Here is a 22804-nt window from a genome sequence, read left to right on the forward strand (position 1 = left end):
TTTTTATAGACGCAAACACATCGATGCAACCTGGAATGTATTCCTTGTAAGACTAAAAATGTAGAGAGAGATTTTTTTTACAAAAGGTGGCACATCTTACTTTCGAAATATGCTGTGGCGTTTTGTTTCCGATCATCGCCACTGTCGAGCAGACCGACAGATGCGGCTCACGCGGCTCAGCTCAAGCTGGGCCACTCAGCTGCTTCCAAAGACGACGACGGAGGCCACGCTGAGAGGCGGCTCAGACTCCTCAGCGCGTGGCTTTGAGCCATGGCTCACTGGGACAACAGCCAAGCGTGAGCCTGGCATCTTGTACAGAGACAGGCGTCGTCTTCCAATTACAATCCCTGCAGACAGATAATCGAATCTACAGTCATTCCGTTATTTGAGGACTGTGATGCATCCTATCGGGTTGCTTCTTCGGTACACACACACAATCTGTACACTTACACAATCTGTACACTCACACAATCTGTACACTCAAACTAACTGAACTCGGTTTCCCGTGCTGCGTTACGACTCGCAGAGATGCTGCGTGAAGGAGGTGAGAAGATATTTTCATGCCATGGCTGGGCAAGTGTCCTTGGAGGTGAGAAGATATTTTCATTGCAGGGTCTCAATTTCAATGGTATTGTCCGTAGCTCTGATTTTATTTGTCTGACCTCTTGTTGTTACCGTTGGACAATCCCCCCCAAAATCAGCGACGCGCGTCTCATTGTCTATGAACAGTTCTCCAGATTTCGCACGCAATTTGGCTCACAACGCATTTAACCTAACTGCTGCCCCAACCTTTTTGGAACCACCACCCAGTTTCGCCTCTTGACATCTCCCTTCTGCCATCTATGTCCTCATTTAAACTGAATTTCTTAAAATCGCTAACGTTTTAAATGTGAATACAATTTTACAAGATACTTTTTTTTTCAAGTTTGTGTTTTTAAATCTGTAATTTGTGGAATTATTTGATGTTGTCTGCCGGGCGGAGTAGCCCTTTTTAAAAATAGCTTCTGATCTCAATGGGGCTTCACCCAATGGGAAATAAACTTGTGAGTTGTGATTCTGTATATGGGGGCCTCATAGTTGTTGGTGAGCTGCACGCGCCGGAGCTGAGGTCGCCCCTGACTGCTGAGTAAACACCGCGAAGTGGAACGCGTTCATTGGCAGGTGGTAAAGTCCAGCTGCCTTCACGGGTGGCAGGTAAAGTTCAACTGCGCGTGGAGCTGTACCAATCCGTCCTGGCGCGCTCAATCACAGCAGCAGGTTTGTGTCTCATGCAACGGCGTTCGAATTGTTATAATGATAATAATGATGAGGAGTAGTAACTTGAATATGTAACATTGATGGTAGATTTTGATTTAAAGCTTTCGTGACTGCAGTAATTCATATTCTTAGCTCTTTCGGTAAAGTCACGTTATTTTTTTTATTGTTTTATATATATTTTATTATTTTATTGTATCCCTTCAACGTGACTTTACCGAAAGAGCTAAGAATATTGATGGTAGATTGTTGGATGTTACCCAGACTTTGTTATGTCGCTATGGGTCACGCGTTCTTCTTCCTGTATGTTAATCGATAAAGCTTGTCCAACAAACACTATTGGTTTGGGAGTAACATATGTACGTGTGTTGAACTTCTTTCGCACCGTACGTAACCAACCGTGCTAATCGGAGGTGCGGGAGAAGGACAACAAACGAAACGTAAAAAGCAGTTCCAAAAAAAATCGTTTTCAATCTGGATTTAAAAGTGCGTAGCTGCAGTGGCTTCCTAATATCGAAGGTGTGTGATCCAATAAGACATTTAAAAAAAAAAGCTGTGTGTATAATAAAATCAACTATTCATCATCTACTGCTGTATGATACCATCACCATCTCTCTATGCAACAATCCATCTCGCCCCGCGTGGTCGTCCTCCGCGCGTGGAGCTCCACACCCGTGGCTGCCGCTCTGGCGCGAGTCGCCACCACCGCCAATCAGCGCCCAGCGCTCAGAGGCCTCGCGGTGGCTTTCCTCTGCGGAGCCACTCCGATCCACCTCTTCCTAGTTTTGTTTCCCTCCAACTTCCAGAGTCTCTTCTCACTTTCCAAAATGTTCTGCTTTTGAGTCATCCTCTCCTGCTCCGCATGTTCGATGTCTTGATGTAGAGGAATGTTGTTGTCCGTGTTTCTAATCCACGTGACTCACTTAGCAGCAGGGAACGCGCACGCTGAGCACCACTTTCATGTTTAGGAACGTTGTCACGTTGATTTTCATCATCATCATTATTATCATTGAGTGTTTTTACAAAAGGACTGAAAGCCGCTCGCAACTTCCTCTTTTTCATCGTCTTGATCTCAGTCCACCGGCAACAACTGTCCTAGGTGTGGCACACCCGATGCGTTTTCCAGTCTCATCCCTACAACAAATAGGGAGCTCGTTTGAAAATTATTTTTTGTTTTGTTCATATATAACGACGAATATACATCTTCAGAAAATCTGAGATGGTGAATGTTTCTCAATATAAATTTCTGAAAATATCTGACCGTGTTGATGGGAATAAGGTTAGCGAAAGCCTGGCTACATGCACGACTTCCCTGCTCACGTTTGTTTGTGGTACTTCATGCAATTTAGGTCGCTCTTAAAGTCTGTAAGTAGTTATTATTTATAAATGTGTGTATTTACTTCATAAATCTCGATGTGATTTCAGGAAAACACAGTAGAATGTCAAGTGGCATATTTCTTGTGGACTTAATAAAATTATTATTGACAGTATGTTCTTTAAACATGTGATTTTTTTAGAAATATTTTATCTTAAAAATTACCATTCAAGACAAATACAACTGAATATCGAACTTTTTTTACGAAAACAATAAATATGTAATAATTGATTGCAGAGAGCTGTGTGCGGCTACATTTCACATTCTCTTTATCAACCGACAGCTGAGTCTGGTCTGGTGTCGTGCGTGACTTGCTCTGTAGGCACGGAAGACGAATAAAGTCATAGCCACCGGAGGTTCTTCAACCAAAGTATGCAGCACAACAACCCCAATGCAAATGCCTACTCTGGCTATCCCCAATACAACACCAATGCAAAAGCCTACTCTGGCTATCCCCAATACAACACCAATGCAAATGCCTACTCTGGCTATCCCGAACAAAACTCCAATGCAAATGCCTACTCTGGCTATCCCGAACAAAACTCCAATGCAAATGCCTACTCTGGCTATCCCGAACACAACTCCAATGCAAATGCCTACTCTGGCTATCCCGAACACAACTCCAATGCAAATGCCTACTCTGGCTATCCCCAATACAACTTCAACCAACAGTCATACCCCATGACAAGCACAGCTGCCTACCCCCCTCCGTACGATCGCTCGACGGGTGGACTCGACTCCAACGACTCACCACCACCACCCCCCGTGCAGAATTCCGAGAATTTGTCGGTGGTGGATGACCGCGTGAGTGAGTCGGGGAGCGCAGGAAACGAGACGGCGATGCATTTCTCGGAGAAGTCTATCCGCCACGGTAAGCCTTGAACATTTTAAATATACGCTAATCTATTTTGACCGAGCAAATTATTGCAATGTTAAGTGGTTCGTATTGCACTGCGACTTCAGCGGTTGCAGCGTCCCTGTGACGTCTGTGTATATGTAGCATGCACGCACGCTGCAGACACGAATTTCACGTGCGTGGTGATGTGGACAAACTTGTAATGTGAAACTTAGCTGCGCATTTTCGCCCAATTCAAATAAGCAAAGGTGAGCTGAGCCACCACCACTGAGAGGCTGGGTTCGACTCCACGTTTCAGACGCCTGTGATTAAACCGGTCACCAATGACTGCACACAAAAAAATAATTCATCCAATTAAAAGTATTTTGGGTGTGCATTTAATTGGGATACATTCCATCTCTGAAAATATTTTTTTCTAAAATTGTTTTGACAGTCGTGTAGCATGGCCGGTGCGAACGTGCCACCCAGTGCTGTGTTCACCAGAGGTTGCAGAGATGTAGCTCTGTGATAGCCTCTTCCGTGTGCCATTCTCCGACACGAAGGGGTTTCAGCAGTGCTCTGCGAGAGTCCCGCGTGGAGCCTGCAGTTGCGTCTGCTTGTTTGTGTTGAACTTCTTTCGCGCCGTACGGAGCCAACCGTGCTAATCGGAGATGCGGAGAGTTGGGGGGAGAGGAATCACGTGCTCGGGAAGTCGTCTGCGATACGAACCGTTGCCGCTTTGTGAGTCGTGTGATGTTTATATATCTGCATTGTTTACAAACATATAGTCCCCAATAATTATTAAACAATAGCGAAACTCATGCGCCTGTGATGTGTGTGTGTGTGTTTTGTCTCTGTGGCAGCATTCATCAGGAAGGTTTACGCCATCCTTATGGCACAACTGATTGTCACAATTGGTATCATCTGCATGTTTATTTATTGGTAAGGAATCTGTATTTCATATATAAAACTACAACTTCGTAAATTTTGATTTAAAGATTTCGTGACTGCAGGGATTCATATTCTTGGTTCTTTCGGTAAAGTCACGTAGAAGGGAAACAATAAAATAATACAAATAATAATGTTTTATATTGTTTTATATTTTGATTATTTTATTGTTTCCCTTCTACGTGACTTTACCGAAAGAACCAAGAATATGAACTTTGTAAATGTTTGCACATTCTGTTTAAGTGTATGCTCAAGTGCTGATATTCAAATGCAACACACTATATTGTGTTCTGCAGTGTTCTTTTTCATTAAATTTTATTACAATCACCCAATAGTGCCGCATAACAGACTTTTCTAGAGACTTCAGAAGGACACTGATCGCTTGTCCAACAGATGCTCTCTTTCTTCACTTTCCCGTTGACAATTTCCAGGGAAATACTCAGGAACTGGTCCTGGAACTATCCGTGGCTCGTTTATGCTTCAATGTAAGTTTCATATTGTGTAGCATTTTTATAAACCGTAAAACCTTTACATTAATTTCTACACGAACATTTTAATATATATTTATGAATTAATTGCATGTTATGTCCATAGATGCATTATTGTTAAGTAATTCCCCAATTACATTTTACAGCATTATTATGCAACACAAGGTGTGGATTTTGTCGCAAAAGCGGCAGTTATCTTGGTTTAATGGATGTGGGTTGGTGGATCACACCGATGCATGAAGCTTCCTACCCATGGCCTGCCAGGGTACGGCAGTTCAGCAAGCAGATTCATTTCCATCTGTACGGGGATTCGGAGTTACTCATAGCCACCCCACCTCCCGCCCAGCATGGGTTTCTCTCCGACTACTTCGGTATAAAGACTCATTCACAGAGTTGGCCAAACATCCCAACATAGGACCGCAGAGGTTGGGAAACTGTTGCCACCTGTTCTGGGCCGCCTTCACACTCGAGTGTGGGCTCCTGCGCTTCCGTGTCAAAACGGTGTGCATTACAAATTCTCCAGAGATTTGAGATGTAATTTATTTGAATGATGCTTATATGTGAATTTAACACGTTATTGTTGTTATTGCATTGATATTAATAGGGTCAATTCTGGTGTGACTGTTTCCCCAGACCGGCTACATTCATCCTGCTCATGTGCTTGTCATGCTGTAGCGGGATTCGTCGTAAAGCTCCCTGTAACTTCATCTTTCTGCTGCTCTTCGTAAGAAATTTACGCTGGGTCCTATAGCCCGGTCCAAAACCATTCACTGCAAACCATTCACTTGTCCCGTGGGTCGAACCTCCTGAATTGTCATTTTCACTTCCTGGATCACGACTTGAAGATGCTTGACGCAGTTTCAAACGAAACGTCAGATATAGTTGCTAAACTCGGTTGTGAGAATTGTTCTTCGGGTCACCGATGAGTGAACTGGAACAGCGACAATTGGGTACGTCAGACGCTCGTGCGCCACGTGACAAGTTTACTTGTGTGGCCGTGTCGGGTGGTGAAGGGTTCTTGTTGACACACATTTGGCCAGATCATGACGTTGGCCTCACACAAAAATAAATTATGAACAAACAAAATCCACCTTGAACAACCCGCACTGACCGACGTGGTAAAGTAAAATGAAATAACCACGGCGGTCCACACGGTGCGGCCCTTATCCAGCACAGGATAGATTGGGCGGTGGTCGTGCACCCTGTAGTTGGCGAAGTCACCGTCGTGGGCTCGTGCTACAGGAGGTGGCTGTGATTTAGGGCACGAATGTGGAGGCGGTGCTGGAGGTTACGCATCAAATGAACCTGTTGGTAGTACCCCGGGGTACCATAGTACCCCGGGGAACCATAGTACCCCGCCTCTCACATAATGTCCGTGATGCAGTCATTTTTAGTCTGTTGACGGTCGGCGAAGCGGCAGTCGACTCATCTGGACGAGCTGTACTCACGATGCACCACTACGGTGCGTGCGAGCGTTCAGGGTTTCGGCGGAATCGTCCTCGCTGCGTGTCGACATCGCAGAGTGTGGCACTGATTTCGGATTGATCGGTATCCCAGTCGCGGAGTGAAGTACACCCCTGGCAAAAATAGTGTCCCGGAAATTAAATATTTGATTGCCTCGGACATTTTGTATTGTTGTTTGATACCCCGAGGTACCGCCATGAGGATCACGTGACCAACTACTCGGCTGGGTTTACACAGCAGCAGCAGCGTCACCACATCCTGCAAAACGCCGGCAGAAAACCTCCTAGAACGGAGTGTTGAGAAGCAGGAAGCCTCGACTGCAGGGCAGTGGCGTAGTAACTACATTATCAGTGGTGTAGTGACTATATTACCAGTGTTGTAGTGACTACATTATCAGTGGCGTAGTAACTACGTTATCAGTGGTGTAGTAACTAAATTATCAGTGGTGTAGTGACTATATTATCAGTGTTGTAGTAACTACATTATCAGTGACGTAGTAACTACATTATCAGTGGCGTAGTAACTACATTATCAGTGGTGTAGTAACTACATTATCAGTGGTGTAGTGACTACATTATCAGTGGCGTAGTAACTACACTATCAGTGGCGTAGTGACTACATTATCAGTGGCGTAGTGACTACATTATCAGTGGTGTAGTAACTACATTATCAGTGGCGTAGTAACTACATTATCAGTGGCGTAGTAACCACATTATCAGTAGCGTAGTGACTACATTATCAGTGGCGTAGTAACTACATTATCAGTGGTGTAGTAACTACATTATCAGTGGTGTAGTAGCTACATTATCAGTGGTGTAGTAACTACATTATCAGTGGTGTAGTAACTATATTATCAGTGTTGTAGTAACTAAATTATCAGTGGCGTAGTAACTAAATTATCAGTGGTGTAGTAACTATATTATCAGTGTTGTAGTAACTAAATTGTCAATGTTGTAGCAACTACATTATCAGTGGTGTAGTAACTATATTATCAGTGTTGTAGTAACTAAATAATCAGTGGTGTAGTGACTACATTATCAGTGTTGTAGTAACTAAATTATTAGTGGTGTAGTAACTATATTATCAGTGTTGTAGTAACTACATTATCACTGTTGTAGTAACTACATTATCAGTGGTGTAGTGACTACATTATCAGTGGTGTAGTAACTATATTATCAGTGTTGTAACTACATTATCAGTGGTGTAGTAACTAAATTATCAGTGGCGTAGTAACTAAATTATCAGTGGTGTAGTAACTACATTATCAGTGACGTAGTAACTACATTATCAGTGTTGTAGTAACTACATTACCAGTGACGTAACTAAATTATCAGTGGTGTAGTAACTACATTATCAGTGTTGTATTAACTACATTATCAGTGGTGTAGTAACTACATTACCAGTGGTGTAGTGACTACATTATCAGTGGCGTAGTAACTATATTATCAGTGTTGTAGTAACTAAATTATCAGTGTTGTAGTAACTACATTATCAGTGTTGTAGTAACTACATTATCAGTGTTGTAGTAACTACATTATCAGTGGTGTAGTAACTAAATTATCAGTGTTGCAGTAACTACATTATCAGTGTTGTAGTAACTACATTATCAGTGGTGTAGTAACTACATTATCAGTGGTGTAGTAACTACATTATCAGTGTTGTAGTCACTACATTATCAGTGTTGTAGTAACTACATTATCAGTGGTGTAGTAACTACATTATCAGTGTTGTAGTAACTAAATTATCAGTGGTGTAGTGACTATATTATCAGTGTTGTAGTAACTAAATTATCAGTGGCGTAGTAACTAAATTATCAGTGGTGTAGTAAATACATTATCAGTGACGTAGTAACTAAATTATCAGTGGTGTAGTGACTACATTATCAGTGGTGTAGTAACTACATTACCAGTATTGTAGTAACTGCATTATCAGTGTTGTAGTAACTACATTATCAGTGTTGTAGTAACTACATTATCAGTGGCGTAGTAACTACATTATCAGTGGCGTAGTAATTACATTATCAGTGTTGTAGTAACTACATTATCAGTGACGTAGTAACTAAATTATCAGTGGTGTAGTAACTACATTATCAGTGTTGTAGTAACTACATTATCAGTGGTGTAGTAACTACATTACCAGTGGTGTAGTGACTACATTATCAGTGGCGTAGTAACTATATTATCAGTGTTGTAGTTACTACATTATCAGTGGTGTAGTAACTAAATTATCAGTGGTGTAGTAACTATATTATCAGTGTTGTAGTAACTACATTATCAGTGGTGTAGTAACTACATTATCAGTGGTGTAGTGATTACATTATCAGTGGCGTAGTAACTATATTATCAGTGTTGTAGTAACTACGTTATCAGTGACGTAGTAACTACATTATCAGTGGTGTAGTAACTATATTATCAGTGTTGTAGTAACTACATTATCAGTGGTATAGTAACTACATTATCAGTGGTGTAGTAACTGAATTATCAGTGGTGTAGTAACTATATTATCAGTGTTGTAGTAACTACATTATCAGTGGTGTAGTAACTACACTATCAGTGGCGTAGTAACTACATTATCAGTGGCGTAGTAATTACATTATCAGTGTTGTAGTAACTACATTATCAGTGACGTAGTAACTAAATTATCAGTGGTGTAGTAACTACATTATCAGTGGTGTAGTAACTAAATTATCAATGGTGTAGTAACTATATTATCAGTGTTGTAGTAACTATATTATCAGTGGTGTAGTAACTACATTATCAATGTTGTAGTAACTAAATTATCAGTGGTGTAGTGACTACATTATCAGTGGTGTAGTAACTATATTATCAGTGTTGTAGTAACTAAATTATCAGTGGCGTAGTAACTAAATTATCAGTGGTGTAGTAACTATATTATCAGTGTTGTAGTAACTACATTACCAGTGACGTAACTAAATTATCAGTGGTGTAGTAACTACATTATCAGTGTTGTATTAACTACATTATCAGTGGTGTAGTAACTACATTACCAGTGGTGTAGTGACTACATTATCAGTGGCGTAGTAGCTATATTATCAGTGTTGTAGTAACTAAATTATCAGTGTTGTAGTAACTACATTATCAGTGTTGTAGTAACTACATTATCAGTGTTGTAGTAACTACATTATCAGTGGTGTAGTAACTAAATTATCAGTGTTGCAGTAACTACATTATCAGTGTTGTAGTAACTACATTATCAGTGGTGTAGTAACTACATTATCAGTGGTGTAGTAACTACATTATCAGTGTTGTAGTCACTACATTATCAGTGTTGTAGTAACTACATTATCAGTGGTGTAGTAACTACATTATCAGTGTTGTAGTAACTAAATTATCAGTGGTGTAGTGACTATATTATCAGTGTTGTAGTAACTAAATTATCAGTGGCGTAGTAACTAAATTATCAGTGGTGTAGTAACTACATTATCAGTGATGTAGTAACTAAATTATCAGTGGTGTAGTGACTACATTATCAGTGGTGTAGTAACTACATTACCAGTATTGTAGTAACTGCATTATCAGTGTTGTAGTAACTACATTATCAGTGTTGTAGTAACTACATTATCAGTGGCGTAGTAACTACATTATCAGTGGCGTAGTAATTACATTATCAGTGTTGTAGTAACTACATTATCAGTGACGTAGTAACTAAATTATCAGTGGTGTAGTAACTACATTATCAGTGTTGTAGTAACTACATTATCAGTGGTGTAGTAACTACATTACCAGTGGTGTAGTGACTACATTATCAGTGGCGTAGTAACTATATTATCAGTGTTGTAGTTACTACATTATCAGTGGTGTAGTAACTAAATTATCAGTGGTGTAGTAACTATATTATCAGTGTTGTAGTAACTACATTATCAGTGGTGTAGTAACTACATTATCAGTGGTGTAGTGATTACATTATCAGTGGCGTAGTAACTATATTATCAGTGTTGTAGTAACTACGTTATCAGTGACGTAGTAACTACATTATCAGTGGTGTAGTAACTATATTATCAGTGTTGTAGTAACTACATTATCAGTGGTATAGTAACTACATTATCAGTGGTGTAGTAACTGAATTATCAGTGGTGTAGTAACTATATTATCAGTGTTGTAGTAACTACATTATCAGTGGTGTAGTAACTACACTATCAGTGGCGTAGTAACTACATTATCAGTGGCGTAGTAATTACATTATCAGTGTTGTAGTAACTACATTATCAGTGACGTAGTAACTAAATTATCAGTGGTGTAGTAACTACATTATCAGTGTTGTAGTAACTACATTATCAGTGGTGTAGTAACTACATTACCAGTGGTGTAGTGACTACATTATCATTGGCGTAGTAACTATATTATCAGTGTTGTAGTAACTACATTATCAGTGGTGTAGTAACTAAATTATCAGTAGTGTAGTAACTATATTATCAGTGTTGTAGTAACTACATTATCAGTGGTGTAGTAACTACATTATCAGTGGTGTAGTGACTACATTATCAGTGGCGTAGTAACTATATTATCAGTGTTGTAGTAACTACATTATCAGTGGTGTAGTAACTACATTATCAGTGTTGTAGTAACTACATTATCAGTGGTGTAGTAACTATATTATCAGTGGTGTAGTAACTATATTATCAGTGTTGTAGTAACTACATTATCAGTGGCGTAGTAACTATATTATCAGTGTTGTAGTAACTACATTATCAGTGGCGTAGTAACTATATTATCAGTGTTGTAGTAACTACATTATCAGTGGTGTAGTAACTATATTATCAGTGACGTAGTAACTACATCATCAGTGATGTAGTAACTACATTATCAGTGTTGTAGTAACATTATCAGTGACGTAGTAACTACATTATCAGTGACGTAACGACATTATCAGTGACGTAGTAACGACATTTTCAGCTCAGGGCGTGCGGCAATCGGTCAGTCGGGGCCCCAACATTTGTCTGTCTCTTACCTCATCACTCCTGAAGCAAGGTCCCCCCTCCTCTCCCCCCCCCCACGCAGCTCGTCCCCCCCGTGAGTCGTTCTCCACCCCCCCCGTGAGTCGTTCTCCACCCCCCCCCCCCGTGAGTCGTCCCCCCCCCGTGAGTCGTTCTTCACCCCCCTCCACCATGAGTCGTTCTCCCCCCCCCAAGTGAGTCGTTCTCCCCCCCCCCCCCCCCCGCCAGGCAGAGCTCGCAGCCGCACGCGGCCCAATATGAAGGGAACCCATGGGCGGCTCTGTCAATGGGCGGCTCTGTCAATGGGCGGCTCTGTCAATGGGCGGCTCTGTCAATGGGCGGCTCTGTCAATGGGCGGCTCTGTCAATGGGCGGCTCTGTCAATGGGCGGCTCTGTCAATGGGCGGCTCTGTCAATGGGCGGCTCTGTCAATCGCGATGTGATTGACACTTGTGGACATTTCAAACGTCTGTCAACCAATTCCACATTTCGTGTATCCGCAGACCCTGCTGGAAGGGGTATTGCTGGGATCTATTTCTTGGTAAGTGTCTGTACGTACCCTTCATTACTGGAATCAATCGTTATTTGAATTGTTGCATCACGAAGTGGATTGTGCATTCACGTCAGAAAAGAAAATCTCAGAATGCAATGTTCCAGCAACATCTTATAATTTTTATATGAATTAGTTCATGCCATCCTCTTGGAATATTGAAGGGTCTGTGTCTGTTCCTCACGAACTCCTATTAGGTAACTATTCATATGCCAATTTAAAACACTGGTCATCTAGAAACTGTTTAAATATATTTCCCATCAGGCGCATGATGTGAACGAGTGCAGTCTCCAAACTGTTATCCACCGTCTCTCTACCGGCCTCTGTGTCTATGTGCTATGAAGAAGCGCCATTGCCTGAAACGTCACCAATTAATCACTTTCCTGCTAAGGCCATAGTGTTATTGACGAACGTGTTCAGTGCGTTTTGTTATTTGTGCTTGGTGCACCACTGCCAACGCGGTACAACCAAATAATTTGATTATTTTAATTTTATCACCATTGCTCAAACACATCATCGCATGTTCAATGTGAAGAGAAGGAGCGCCTCGTCAGATTCGCGTGCACGTGGCTGTGGAAACCACAGGCGCCTGTGGAGACGCCGGCAACCTTTACTTGGGGATCTGAGGAGCCTCAGAGATTCGCGCTTTTGAGGCCGAGGTCGTAAGAGGAAAATTCAGTTTAAGTTTATTTATTTTGGTAGAGCCCTGTGAGCCATTCGGCTCTTGAATCGGGTGCAACCACAACAAACAAAAACACGAACAAGAAAACATCTTAAAGTGACTATGTGACTGTGCAAACAGAAAATACATGAAAAAAACAGCAAAATATTCCTGAAAAAAGCACCGTACACCAACGCTGTGTGCAAAAATCCCAGTGGGATGCAAGTCAAACAACAACAACCACAACAACCACAAGAAAACTTAGATTAAGGCCATCAGTTTAACTCCGTACTACAACAAAACAAGCATTTCCAAACCAAAATACGTTTTCGAAATCACCAAAAAATAAAGACATCATTGAACGTAACAGTGATCTCAGGGACTGTGACCGAATTTTTACAATAAACTACATAAATAACATGTAACACCAAATCCTAGAGCCATAGCTCGCTGCATGAGTTACTCCACAACAACAGAAGCATCAGTCGGATTATCAAATTTTTCAATGCACCTTTAAGATCAGCACGCTAAATCAAAATACAGATAATACTTTGCAGCGTCATCCGGAGCGAAACATTTTATTTTATTTTACGCCAATGAATAGCAGTGGCAGCTAGGGGTGTACAACTCCTCTAGAGCAGTTTTGAGAGAAGATCTCATTGGTAGCGATTCAAGTTGCAGTTTATTGGCAATAGCATTCCAGATCCTGGGGGCATCAATAGCAAAGGCCCTTCCTCCGTTTTTTGTGCAGCAATAGGGAATGTGAAGCTGGTAAATGAGCGAAGACCTGAGGTCAAATTTGTTCTTTGAAACAGAGAGGAGATCCAGCAGGTAGTCTGCGGATTTTGTTGTAAGTACATCGTGAATAAATAAGATCTGGTGCACAAGCCGTCAAACATTAAGAGATGTTAAGTTTGACCCAATGCAGAGATCACAGTGGTGAGTCCTATATGGGCAGTTCAATGTAAATCTTAAGGCCGAGTGATAGATGGAATCAAGCTTCTTCAGTACAGTACTTGGGGCTGATTTATACACGATGTCACAGGAGTCAAGTAGAGGCAGTATGGTAGCTTTTATCAATTCCAAACGGAACATAGGGGGGAAGCAGTGCTTGTGTCAATACAGAAAACCAATTTTTATTTATGTCTTTTTACCAATATAATCAGTGTGATCTTCAAAATTCAGTTTTGAATCCAGGATGACCCCAAGATACTTATAGATCTTGACTTGCTCTACTTGATAATTATGTAAGGTATGTAATTGGGGAAAAATAACTTCCTGCATTAGTCCCGGTGAGAAGCATAGCACCTTGGTTTTGGAGGTATTCAGGACTAGTTTAAGAGCAACTAGCTGATGTTGTAGTTTGTTGAAATCACCCTGGAGCTTAGCAATCACGTCATCCGGAGAGCGGCCAGCAGTAATCAGTATCGTGTCATCTGCAAAAAGATTTACCCTGGAATGATCCAGGTCAGTGCCCAAGTCATTGACATAAAGAGAGAACAAAAGGGGGCCGAGGATGGAACCCTGTGGAACCCCTTTTGTTATCTTAACACTGTTTGACCTCCAACCATCTGTGAATACAGTTTGGGTGCGAGAAAAGAGGTAATTTTTTAACCATTTTACTGTGTTTTCGGAAAAACCGAGGCAACTTAGTTTACCAAGCAGGGTGTTGTGGTCTACTGTATCAAAAGCTTTGGACAGGTTAAGAAAAAGACAGGCACAGTATCAAGGCTACTGTAAATTTGATTCAGAGAGTCTAATGCAGCATATGTGGTGCTGTATTTTTTTCGGAACCCAGATTGTTTTCGATGTAGTAGATTGTTGGTGGACAGGAAACTGCTAATTTGGTAGTTCAATAATTTTTCAAAAATTTTCATCAATGGGGGCAAAATTGAGATAGGTCGATAGTTATTGGGATCATCTATAGGGCCCCCTTTGTGAAGTGGACGGACATAAGAATGTTTCCATTCTAGAGGAACTGATGCTTCTTTGATGGACAGGTTGAAAGTATGGGCTATAGGTTTGTATATTAGGTGACCAACAGTTAGTAGAGCAAAGACGGGAAAACTATCTGCTCCGGTAGAGGAGGACCCTTTGAGGTAGGACAGTTGTTTCAGAACATTACTTTCGTGGATTGGCTGGAAAATAAATTCGTTTAATGTTTGGACAGGGGTGTAGGAATTTGCATGAGCAGGGGTGACTCCCAATACATTATCAAAAAGATTACCAGCTTCAGAAAAATGAAGGTTAAAATTGTCAACTATTTTTTTGGGATCTGAAATATATTCCCTATTTCGGTTTAGCTCAACGGGCATATTGTCTGTTTTGGATGCCTTTTCGATACATTTGATTGTTTTCCAAAAAATCCTGGCATTTCCATGTGATTCCAGGAGAGTGGAGGAAAAGTAGGCATTTTTTGCATGCCGTATTTTTGAGACTTTTACGGGCACGGGGTGACCAATAGGGTCTGAGTGGGACTGTAATAAGGTAGGCACTGATAAGGGGTTGGCAGGTATGCTAAAGGAGCAGCAGCATCATATGTTGGAATATCGTCCCCAAGACACCACGCTACATTTGATCATGAAACTGCTATTGAGCATCATCTTCTGCAGCCTCGGTTGGGCTTCAGCTGCTGCCCCACCACAAGGCATGCAACCTCTTCCTAGTGACGGCGCGACTCCACGCAGCAGTCACGCGCGTACGACACCACACATTCCTCCAAGGCGATACCAAACGGGGCAATTGTCAATTTTCGGCTCATCTCGCTCTGCCCCCCGAGAGCGGTGTTGCTGTGCTCGGTGAAGGACTGCCACGGTGGGTTCTGTGTTTCTCCCTGGGGCAGCTACTACTCGGCCAACTCGGTGATGTGGGCAGCGGGCATCACCGCCTTTATCTCCCTGGGCCTCACCATCTTCAGCTTCCAGACCAAGGCAAGGGCTGACACTGACCACCACTCACTCCCCTGTGTGACCACCACTCACTCCCCTGTGTGACCACCACTCACTCCCCTGTGTGACCACCACTCACTCCCCTGTGTGACCACCACTCACTCCCCTGTGTGACCACCACTCACTCCCCTGTGTGACCACCACTCACTCCTGTAGTATATGCCGGGTATGAAAAATTCGTAATTATCTGAATTATGTTAATTGATGTAATTATGCGCTAATTCGAGATATAATCGTAGTAATTTATGTGAATGTATGCGATTATGCCAATGTACGCAGTTATAATAATTAGGCTCAACCTCGTTGTCGAGGGGAGTATTATCAATCTGGATAAGACAATTAATCGTATGAAGTTATGCAGGTGTCCAGTAAGTATGCTAGATTAAGCTCGGCTTCGTTGTCTAGGGTTGTATTATCAATCGGTATAATACAATTATTCTCGCTTTAACATTTACTGATTATGTATTAGTGTGTTTATGTCAGGTCTCCAAATTCAAATCTCACCGCAGGATACAGTTCTTATAATTAAGATTATTACGCATGAACTTAGGAAGGCACCACTCAGACACGTCTGTGTTAAGCAATTTTAATTTCTAAACAAAACCTTAACAGTCTAATATGCGAACTCTTATGCTTGGAATTGTCAACACAGTACTCCTGGAGATGTCCTCCTCATTGATCCATACATTTAACCCTCAATGGTCACGTTTGTTAACTGGGCAACAGAACAATCGATTATTCCTCAGAGTAAGCGAGCATACACGGCGAGAGGAAAAGTGCTTAAAATTCATGCAACGATGTTCATACGAAGGGCAAAAAAGAAACATGTCCCGAAGTCGAGTAGTTATCAATTAATTCATTGGTAAGATTATGCAATTAAAAAGAAAAAACGAACGACTAAAATACTTCTAAATGGCGTATCCACGTAACTCAATGGGCTGCAATGTTCTTCACGATCAGTTGATATTTAACGCACTTATCATGAGTCTTCTTGTATGTGTTAATGTGTGAGTGCTGTTGGTCTTCTTGCGTTAATTCTTTGCGTTATGCAGACGCCGCGGTTGGGCATCCCTTCATGGAAAAATGTGTTTGTTCCCTGCGGAGCGTTGAGGGTGTGAGGGTGTGAGTGTATCATACGGACAGCTTGACACTCCCTCTTTCACACGGGCGGCCACAGTTTCTGTCCACAGCTGGCTGGAAGAGTCGGCACGACGCTCGCCGTCGGTGCGCGATGATCCGTCGTCAGATAGCGCCCGCAGCTCGTCCGCTAGCTGCAGTTCCTCACTCTTGTCTTGGATACCAGCCGGTGCTGCTCGGTCTGCGTGTGGGTCGAACCCACGGCGCGCTCGCTGGCGCCGACGCTCCTGCTCACGGGCGGCCGGTCAGGCTCTTTCCCCTGCTGGATGAGCCGAGTCGGCACAACGCTTGTCCGCTAGCAGCTGTCATCCTTCGCTTGGTGGCGCTGGTGGCGCTGCCGCACGCTCTCTCTCTTGCTCCGTCTCTCTCTCTCTGGCGATGCTCGATTGCGCGTGCAGCTCTTCACCCTTCTTCCAGGAGGGCTCTTGCTGTGAGCTGCTCGTTGCTGGCTGGATCACTCACTCTCAAAACTTGGAAATTGTATTTGCACACCTCTTACACAACTCTGATAGCTTAGTACGATACAGCTCATCGCAATCCTCGATTCTGCAAGCGACTCAAAACATCAGGATGAATGTAGAATAAACTTCCAGCGATACTCTGTCGGTCCATGCCGAACTCATCACCTAACATCACCTCGCCCCTCTTCTCTGCGAGACACAGCACCCATTGCTAATGTCTCGAGGAGCTGGCTCGCTGTCCTCTTCCGAGCTGCTGTCTCGCTGTCCCTTGCCGAGCTTAAAAGTGAAATTCTCTCTCCTCTCTCCGCGTCTCTTGCGAGAGAGAAAAACAAAGCAGACGCCCTCTGTCACCGTCCTCTGACCTGGCTGCCCCCACCCCGATTTTTGACCTTTGGCTGTTTTACCATCACATTTTGTTTGTTTGCATTCCCAACCCCTCTCTTCGTGGTTTCTCCTATTAGGGAGGGGAGGCACTCTCCCTTCATGCGTATTTATGGCTACCATGTGTTTGTGTCAAATTGTTGGAAGACAAAGGCGGCCGGGGAGGCTCTGATTTCATGGAATACATTAATCTGGTCTTGTGTGTTGTAATAGGTTTTACCCTTTTAACTGGCACAAAAACTGACACCTTTATTCAAGGCATCATGTTTGCAATAACCACAACACAAGCAGTGAAAATACAAAGAAAAGAGACAACTCTGATAATAATATGCACTGTCCCTGAACTTGATTGGTCCACACCCGAGACGGCTTTTCTTAGAGCCTAGTCTCCACTGGTGTTGGACCAGAAGACGCCAAAAGGCGTACAACTCAAAAACAGCGCACTATCAGAGTATTGAGGGCTCGGGGTGAGCATTTACCATTATGAGACCTCCTTTGCCAGTAACAAGATATAGTAATAGGTTTTACCCTTTTAACTGGCACCTCTAATGAATTACCCCAGGTCTAATCTCTTGTGATTATTATTTGGTTTATGTTTAACCAAGATTTGTAATGTACCATTAGATGTTACCTCCGGTATTTCAAGGGTTTTATTAACTTTTGCTCCCTGTCTGCATCCAGGGATCCGTGCTTTTTATTCTCGAGGTCAGAGATATCCCGAGGCTGGAGATATAAACAAGCCCTCACTTTCTTGACTGCCAGAATTCACATTCCTTGGTTCTCTTGGTGAAGTTACATAGATAGAAATATACAATAAGAAACAATATATGAGTTGAATAAGGGTGAAATAATATAAGTAATAATAAAGCCACTAATATAGACTGCAGTTGATCATGTCGACTTATTCTTATAGCCAAGCTTTAACTTTTTTCGTAAAAAAAATATATCAGTTATAATGTCCGTTTGCCCTGTGCTCTGTGTCTGTGCCTGTGATTCTGGATATTTGTTTGTGAACTGTCTTTTGTGCCAAGCAGGTCATGGTATGTGGTCCTTTGGCAATCTGGAGATTTTGCAGATCGTCGTTAACCTACCTTTGCCCCGGAGTTTATTTTTTAGTGGCCTTTTACGACCTCCAGCTGCTTGGTGCTTGTGGGAGGTAGTGGGTTTGAGGGTGTTTTATTTTTTTATTTAAAGCTTTCGTGACTGCAGTAATTCATATTCTTAGCTCTTTCGGTAAAGTCACGTTGAAGGGAAACAATAAAATAATAATATATATAAAACAATAAAAATTCTCACGACGTTTCGACAATAACACAAACGGTCGTCATCAGGTGTGTCGGTTTGCATTTAAAAATATATAAAATTCAACCTTCTTTGGTTCTTTCGGTAAAGTCACGTAGAATGAGAAACGTCGTGAGAATTTTATTGTGTTATTTTATTTTATCAATTTATTATTTTATTCTCATTCTACATGACTTTACCGAAAGAACCAAAGAAGATTAATCCTTGCAGTCACGAAAGCTTTAAATTGAAATTTAAATTAAACCTGCGAATACAAGGTGGTTGCAGGATCATCAGGGATGTGAAAATGCTCAAACTGATTTCTCTCGTAATCTCATCCGAGATCTTTATCCGATGAGGTCCACATTCCATGGACGTGATAGATACCCGGATCATGTCCTGGTGGACTGTTGATCCACGTATTCCTGGTTATTACACGATTTTGCGCAATCACCGAACCCCAGTCTTCTCAAAAGAGATATCCACGAGCGATATTTCCTGCCACAAACTTCTGCGCCCTTGCGAACTGCAGCGTGCAGCTTGCAGACCGCACCATGAAACGCTCGCTGCGCTTCGCGCCCAGGATGTAACCTCTGTCACTGTTTTGTGGCTGTCATTTGCAGATTGATTTCACGATGAAGTCCGGGATAATGTTCGTGTTTCTCATGGCGCTGCTGTCGTTTGGATTGATGTGCGCCATTCTACGAAGCGACGTGAGTAGAAGGGGAGCACCGTGGGGTGATGGGGGTGGCTGAAAAAGCGTTCTCTCTCGACACGTCACCTGACACTGCTTCACGCGCTGTCCCTGTGTTGACTGAATCTTTCACGCACTGCTTATTTGAATAAAGTGGTATCCAATGCTCCAACGTCCATCGTATGATATCGGTGTGGTCATTCTTTAACTATTCCACATTCCCGCAGTGATTACCGTATGGTTCGTGTGCTTTCTTTCAGTGGGCCAACATCGCTTATGCCACACTTGGGGCTCTCGTCTTTGCAGTCGTAAGTACAGTCGTTGAGAGTATTTGCAAAGTAAATATTTTTTTAAAGAATTTATTTTCATAAAATCCAACAGCTGTGAGCAAAAAAAACCACCCAATTGTGCAACCCACGTTGGTTTTGCTTCTTCACGCAACTGCGGAGTTCCCTCGCCTTTTGTAAACGCGCCGTGCGGTTTTGGTGAAGGAATCTATTTTCCATTCGATGATAATATTCACGTCACAAACACATCGCATTGTCTGCGCTCCTCGTGGTTAATAATCCAAAAACAAGACGAGTCATGTTCCTGATATCGCTAAGAGGCATCCCGCTGTACTATACTTGTACAGCCTCTGTCTGTGTCCATGCGACGTGGATGGCACGGCTGCCCTGTCGCTCTATCGGTGTGAGTGGCCGCGTATGCGTGGGGAGCTGCGGTAGTGCACTACGAGCCCAGCCACGAGAGTTCGATTCCCGATCACGGCCATCACCAGTGACAATTATCTGAAGCTGTCCTGGGCCTCTCCCCTAGTCCTCAAATGAGTACCCAGTGCGATGGGCAAACATCGCCACTCGTGAGACAAAGGCGGCCAGGCGTGGTGCTGGCCACCCACCCCCTCGTGTGCCGTGCCGGCCTTCATAGGTGCCCCTACAGTCTGTTAAGGCTACACGGGGGATCTTCGTCGGAAGACGACCGTGGTGAGTGACGCTTCTCCTGCGTGTGGCGCAGTACCTCGTGATCGACACGCAGCTCATGATGGGAGGGAAACACCGCTACAGCCTGAATCCCGAGGAGTACATCTTCGCGGCACTCAACCTCTACATCGACATCGTCAGCATTTTCCTCTTCATCCTCACCATTTTCCAGCGATGAAGTCGGCACAGCCCACACGCAGAGAGGCGCGGCGCGCACCCCATCGTTCGCGACTGTACTCGAAGAAAATCAACAAATCTGTCAATGTCTCTAAATTTACCTTATTTCCATTGTTTAATTTTTTTTTATGTTTAGACATATTCCATAATTGCAAGTTTAGAGCATAAACCATAATTTTTTTGGGTCTTTCGGTAAAGTCACGTAGATAGGTTCAAAGAAAATTTCAAAAACGACGTTTCAGCCTGATGGCAACCGCTTGTGTTGCGATCGAAACGTAGTTTTTTGTTATTTTTGTAATTTTCTTTGAACCTATCTACGTGACTTTACCGAAAGAACCAACGAGTATACATAACACCTATTTTTACACATGATGTGATGAAAATCAGACAATGTAAATAAGTTGCCGATTTGTTATTCGTGATGCGCTAATGCATGGTCATCGGGCGATTATGGTATCATAATGATCTATTTAGGCGTTTGACATTGATACTTGTGTGGAACATTATTATGGGACATTATTTACTGTGGGTAGTACTAATCAGGGTTTATTAACCTCCTCGTGCTGAAGCAATTCTACCAATATATTTACGAATGAACTGCAAATATTGATTTCAACTGTGATGAGATTAAATTTTGATTTAAAGCTTTCGTGACTGCAGGGATTCATATTCTTGGTTATTTCGGTAAAGTCACGTAGAAGGGAAACAATAAAATGATAAAAATATAAAACAATAAAATTCTCACGACGTTTCGACTGCAACACAAGCAATCATCATCAGGTGTGAAAACCACAGCAAGAAAATTTGAAAAAAATGCAGACGTAGCAAGATCTGAAATCGCTGCAACCCTCAAAAACGCTAAAGATGCCAGCTAGCAACCTCAGCAAAGATGAGCGTTTTGAATTATATAAATTAAAAAAGAGGGATGACATTGTCATCCTCTCAGCCGACAAGGGCAATGCCACTGTCATCATGGATAAAATAGAATATAACAACAACATTTTATGGTAGCTATACAAAAATAAAAAGAGATCCCACCAACAGCCTCGTCATACAAACCAACAAAATCATTTCTGATTCAACCGCATTAATTGATCAAACCAAACAGTTCACGTTGAAACCTTCTGCTGCCAGGCCACCAAGATTATACGGCTTACCAAAAATACATAAAGTAGATACACCCCTCGTCCCATCGTCTCTACTGTCAACTCCCCCACCTACAAACTGGCTCATTTTTTGTCTGAAATCCTGCGGCCTTTCACTGGAAAAACCACCTCTGCGGTACAAAATTCTACTTACCTGGTATCGACAATCACGGGTATTTCCCTGTCCCCAGACGACCTGCTTGTCAGTTTTGATGTAGTTTCCTTATTCACCAAAGTTCCTGTACCTGACACCATCGCAATCATTGAAGACTTGGTTCATCAAGGACTAAACACTGAGGTACCCCCCCCTGGTGAGACACTGCTAAACCAATACATACTTCACTTGGAATGGAACTTTCTACAAACAAACTGAGGGCACGCCAATGGGCTCCCCCCTATCTCCGGTTGTAGCCAACATTTTCATGGAGTAATTTGAGACGGACGCCATCCAGACTGCCACTCTGTGCCCAACCTTATGGAAGAGGTACGTGGATGACACTTTTGTCATCTGGCCACATGGCCGGCCTGCTCTAGACCAATTCCTTGACCACATCAATTCCATACACCCAGCCATCAGATTTACCATTGAAGTCGAAAAAGATGGCAAGCTACCTTTTTTGGATGTCCTCATAAAAAAGAGACCTGATGGTTCAATGAGCCACTCTGTCTACAGGAAAGCTACCCATACGGATGCTTATCTGAAACCGGATTCCCACCACCATCCATCCCAGAAGCATTCCCTCATCAAGACTCTGCACCATAGAGCCCAATGCATATCCGACCAGTAACACATAGCCAGTGAACTCAAGCACGTACACCAAGCTCTTAAGGCGAATGGTTATTCCGACTACACAATCCGCAAAGCTATCACTCCAACCATGGAGAAGGACCCTCTTGAGGAGCCTTTAAAAAAACACTTTACCCTACATTGCGGAGATCACAAAAAAGATCTCCAAAATCTTAAATAAACACAAGATCCAGGTCCGATTCAACACATCACATACAATCCGTGATCTGGTTCCGTCTGTAAAAGATGTGATTCCGGACATACAGTACCCTGGCGTCTACAAAC

At 42.6% G+C, this 22804-nt stretch overlaps 1 protein-coding gene across 1 annotated transcript; it reads left to right on the top strand.

The window, feature by feature from the left end:
* Positions 1–999: 999 nt before the first annotated feature.
* LOC116941137 (protein lifeguard 2-like) lies at positions 1000–21236 on the top strand. Its single transcript, XM_076066218.1, has 10 exons — positions 1000–1257; positions 2952–3500; positions 4328–4406; positions 4844–4897; positions 5534–5624; positions 11821–11858; positions 15371–15458; positions 19360–19449; positions 19691–19738; positions 20445–21236. Exons 2-10 carry the CDS (start codon positions 3002–3004, stop codon positions 20586–20588), a joined length of 1131 nt encoding a protein of 376 aa, XP_075922333.1. The 5' UTR covers positions 1000–1257; positions 2952–3001; the 3' UTR covers positions 20589–21236.
* The last annotated feature ends 1568 nt before the right edge of the window (positions 21237–22804 follow it).

Source organism: Petromyzon marinus, chromosome 10 (genome assembly GCF_048934315.1).
Source record: "Petromyzon marinus isolate PM22_M1 ecotype Great Lakes invasive population chromosome 10, UKy_Petmar_22M1.pri1.0, whole genome shotgun sequence".
NCBI lineage: Eukaryota > Metazoa > Chordata > Hyperoartia > Petromyzontiformes > Petromyzontidae > Petromyzon > Petromyzon marinus.

Excerpts from the sequence above, each read along its gene's own strand:
- LOC116941137 (XM_076066218.1), top strand. The coding sequence starts at position 3,002 with ATGCAGCACAACAACCCCAATGCAAATGCCTACTCTGGCTATCCCCAA. Across the intron at positions 15,459-19,359 it reads TCTTCAGCTTCCAGACCAAG|ATTGATTTCACGATGAAGTC; the intron begins GCAAGGGCTGAC and ends TGTCATTTGCAG. Across the intron at positions 19,450-19,690 it reads GCGCCATTCTACGAAGCGAC|TGGGCCAACATCGCTTATGC; the intron begins GTGAGTAGAAGG and ends GCTTTCTTTCAG.